The sequence below is a fragment of the Nematolebias whitei genome, chromosome 20 (assembly GCF_014905685.2).
Source record: "Nematolebias whitei isolate Nwh7 chromosome 20, NemWhi1, whole genome shotgun sequence".
NCBI classification, from domain to species: domain Eukaryota; kingdom Metazoa; phylum Chordata; class Actinopteri; order Cyprinodontiformes; family Rivulidae; genus Nematolebias; species Nematolebias whitei.
Genome location: NC_056517.1, coordinates 39971395 through 39975141, shown reverse-complemented (window position 1 = coordinate 39975141; position 3747 = coordinate 39971395). Strand labels below are relative to the sequence as shown.

The window sequence follows — 3747 nt, the reverse complement described above, 5'->3', positions numbered from 1 at the left end:
CCGGCTGTTCTCAGATCAGTCTGCAGCGACCAATCACAGCTCAGATCTGTTTGAAGTGAGCCGAGGTCATCAGATTCAGGTCGTCGGTCAGGTTTGCTTTGTTGTTTACTGATGACGTGTTGTTGTTGTCGTGCTACTTCAGGGACCGTTGGAATCTTAAAACTCACAGTTAGTTTGGGGGTGTTGACTACGATGAAAAAAGTGAAAACTTTTCACATCAGAAGGTTTTGGGTTGTTTATTTTTACATCAGTTGGGGTTTCTTCCGTCCTTTTCTGTATTTTTTTATGTTTTATTCATGCAGTTGTTTTACAACCACATTATCCTCAGCTGACCTGGTTCAGGTTTTAAAACTAGAACCGACCCCTGGTTCAGGTTTTGAAGCTAGAACCGACCCCTGGTTCAGGTTTTGAAACTAGAACAGACCCCTGGTTCAGGTTTTGAAACTAGAACCGACCCCTGGTTCAGGTTTTAAAACTAGAACAGACCCCCTGGTTCAGGTTTTGAAACTAGAACCGACCCCCGGTTCAGGTTTTAAAACTAGAACAGACCCCTGGTTCAGGTTTTGAAACTAGAACAGACCCCTAGTTCAGGTTTTGAAGCTAGAACCGACCCCTGGTTCAGGTTTTGAAACTAGAACAGACCCCTGGTTCAGGTTTTAAAACTAGAACCGACCCCCTGGTTCAGGTTTTGAAACTAGAACCGACCCCTGGTTCAGGTTTTAAAACTAGAACAGACCCCTGGTTCAGGTTTTGAAACTAAAACAGACCCCTGGTTCAGGTTTTGAAACTAGAACCGACCCCTGGTTCAGGTTTTAAAACTAGAACCGACCCCCTGGTTCAGGTTTTAAAACTAGAACCGACCCCTGGTTCAGGTTTTAAAACTAGAACCGACCCCTGGTTCAGGTTTTAAAACTAGAACAGACCCCTGGTTCAGTTCTCCTATCATCGCTCACAGGACAGCCACTTCTTGGTTTTCTCCCGTCCTCCTAATTCATTCCGTCTTGTGTCTCCGGCTCTGTCCTCGTCTTTACTGTTACAAACCCTGAATCTATAAACTGCCTCCTGATTTTATTGTCTTCATCAAACAATTCACTGCAGAAATCAGACAAATCTAAATATTTCTGTAAGAAGCTGGACAAAACAAGAGATCCTTGAGACTTAAACATGTTCAGGTCATGGGATTTTATTTCGTGTTACAGACGCCAACTGGAAAGGAGTCGTCTGCCGACAGTTAGGAATGAGGAGGTGCTCAAGTGTCTTAAGGTGTCTTCATCAGTGAGGCCCAGCAGGAGATGGACAGGTGAACTGGCAGTCATGTGGACTCTGGACCAAACTGTTCTGGTGAGGAGAGTAGAGCCTACAGGCAAAGTTCTCAGGTTACTAACGTCCAACCTTCACCTGTGGTCATGATGTACCTCCACACCTTGAATTCAGTGGTGACATTTGACGTTTCGGGAATGGAACCGACACCACCTTCATTTTATTAGCACTGACATTTTAAACCTTTTAACAGCAGACAGCTGAATAAAGGTTTCCATGGAGATCAGGAACTTCAGTCCAACAGAGTTGACCAGAACTGCTGTTTGTCGGCATGTCTGGAGCGGATCATCTAGAAATGACTTGAACTCCGATGATACCCTTCATCGTCTCCAAACCCAAACAGCATCGAGCTCACAGCCTGGAACCAGAACCATCAAACCCATCTGCAGCTGAAGTAACGAGACACCAACGTCCCTGGCTGTGCGTTTTGTTCTCCGCTGTTGTTCTTCTTGTTAATGTTTCACCCGCCGCGTGTTTACGGCCTCCTTGTAGATGTAGTGCTTTTATTGTTGCTTCTGGGTGGATTTTTCACAATAAAGTGCAACGAGACGAAGTGTTGGAGAACAACTGGAGGTTCTGGTGTCAGTTAACACTCGGGTCGGTTTGTGTTAACGGTCCTGTCATGTGCGTCGGCTGCTGGTTCCAAATAAAACGGGCCGTAAAACGGTTCCAGCAGTGAAGCTCAGCTTCAAACACCAGGGCAATAACAAACATCAAACTGACCTCAGCAGCTCCATGCGCCTGAAGAACTCGTCACGTTTCAGCCTCGTCTACCAATCACATGGTTTCTGAGGGCTGAAGGTCTGGATTACATTAGAGCCGGAGTGTCGCCGTGTTTGTCGAACTGGATTACCAGGAGTTTACTCAGAACAACACAGGAGAAACTTTCAAATTGTATTTAAATAAAGTGTCCAAAGAGACAACTGAGCAGAACGACGTCCAACCCAGACCTTCAGTGGGACCTGGCAGGAAGGTTTGGTCCATTTTTCTTTAACAGACTGAACAGAACTGAACTTTGGACTGAATATAAAGGAATCATCAGAACATTGATGCTATCGGTATCAACCATCAACCCTTCCAGCTGTTCACTGATGCTTCTCCAGCTCAGATTCCTCAGGTTCTTCAGGCTCCTGGGAGGACCTGCAGCTCCTAAATGTTCCTGAATGTTCTGCAGCTGCTCTTTAAACACCGTCTGGCTGCTGTTTGCTGCTGACAGGAACATGGACTCAGGCGCTTTTACTACTTTTTCTCTGAAACTGCTGCTTCTGAAAACAGGTTCACGCAGGGAGCAGGTTCAGTGCCTCTCTGGTTGTTTTTACGTTTCACAGGTTGCTGTGAGAAAAGTTGCTGCTTCAGAGGAGCAGACGTCCACCATTAAAACCACGGAGTCAAACGAATATTGTCATCAGGTCAACCAAACAACAACTTCCTGTTAGATCAATCAGCTAAACATTATTATTACACGACTGCAGCAACTTTGTCCTACCTTACTCCCACACTGAGGGACACACTGAGGGACACACTGTAGGACAGATTGAGGGACACACTGTAGGACACACTGTGGAACACACTGAGGGACACACTGTAGGACAGACTGTAGGACAGACTGTACGACAGACTGAGGGACACACTGTAGGACAGACTGTAGGACAGACAAGAACACACTGTAGGACACACACTATAGAAGACACACTGTAGGACACTATAGGACACACTTCATGACATGTTGTGGGACACACTGAAGGACACACTGTAGGACACACTGAGGGACACACCATAGAATGCACACTGTAGGACAGACTTGGGTAGATTTAGGTACAGAATGTGGGACACACTGAGGGACACACTGAGGGACTCCCCAGTTCCAGCAGTTTCTCACTACAGTCAGGACTCAATTTAAACCTGTGTCTCTCAGAGAGCTGACTCGAGGACTCACTCAGGGACAGTTTCCTTGGGTTATTAGTCCCCTGTCTCACCTTGTCCTCCTTCTCTTCCATTTAAAATTGGCTGTTTTAAAAAAATTCCAAAACTCAGTGTCTTCTTGTCCTCACTGGTTCCTCCAAAGAGACGTCTCAACAGAGATGAGGAGACGTTTGACTAAATCCAGTTTTGGACATTTTTTACTTGGTTTTACTCATAAACCTGATTCCTGTTGAGCTTAAACCTCAGATTTCTTTCAACAAAATCATTAAAAAATACATTTTCTTAAACTAAAAATGTCTGGGAGCAACTTTAAAACAATAACGCCTCGAATAAGAATATATTAAATGATTAAGTTTAAGTATTGCAAATAACTTTATATAAGTTTATCGTCAAACAGCACCTTAACAAGCCGATGTTCAGTTATTAAGACTAATGTTGTTTATTAAGTTTAGAGACAGGTGAGACCAGAGCCAGGTAAGACCAGAGACTGGTGAGACCAGAGCC

At 44.8% G+C, this 3747-nt stretch overlaps 1 protein-coding gene across 1 annotated transcript in view; it reads right to left on the bottom strand.

Annotated features, from left to right (window-relative positions):
- Positions 1-3747, bottom strand: part of inhbaa (inhibin subunit beta Aa) — a 38651-nt gene that overhangs the window by 11121 nt on the left and 23783 nt on the right. The window contains exon 2 of the mRNA XM_037694021.1: positions 2807-2962. Within this exon, the coding sequence (XP_037549949.1) occupies positions 2807-2962 (156 nt within the window). The remainder of the gene's footprint in view (positions 1-2806; positions 2963-3747) is intronic.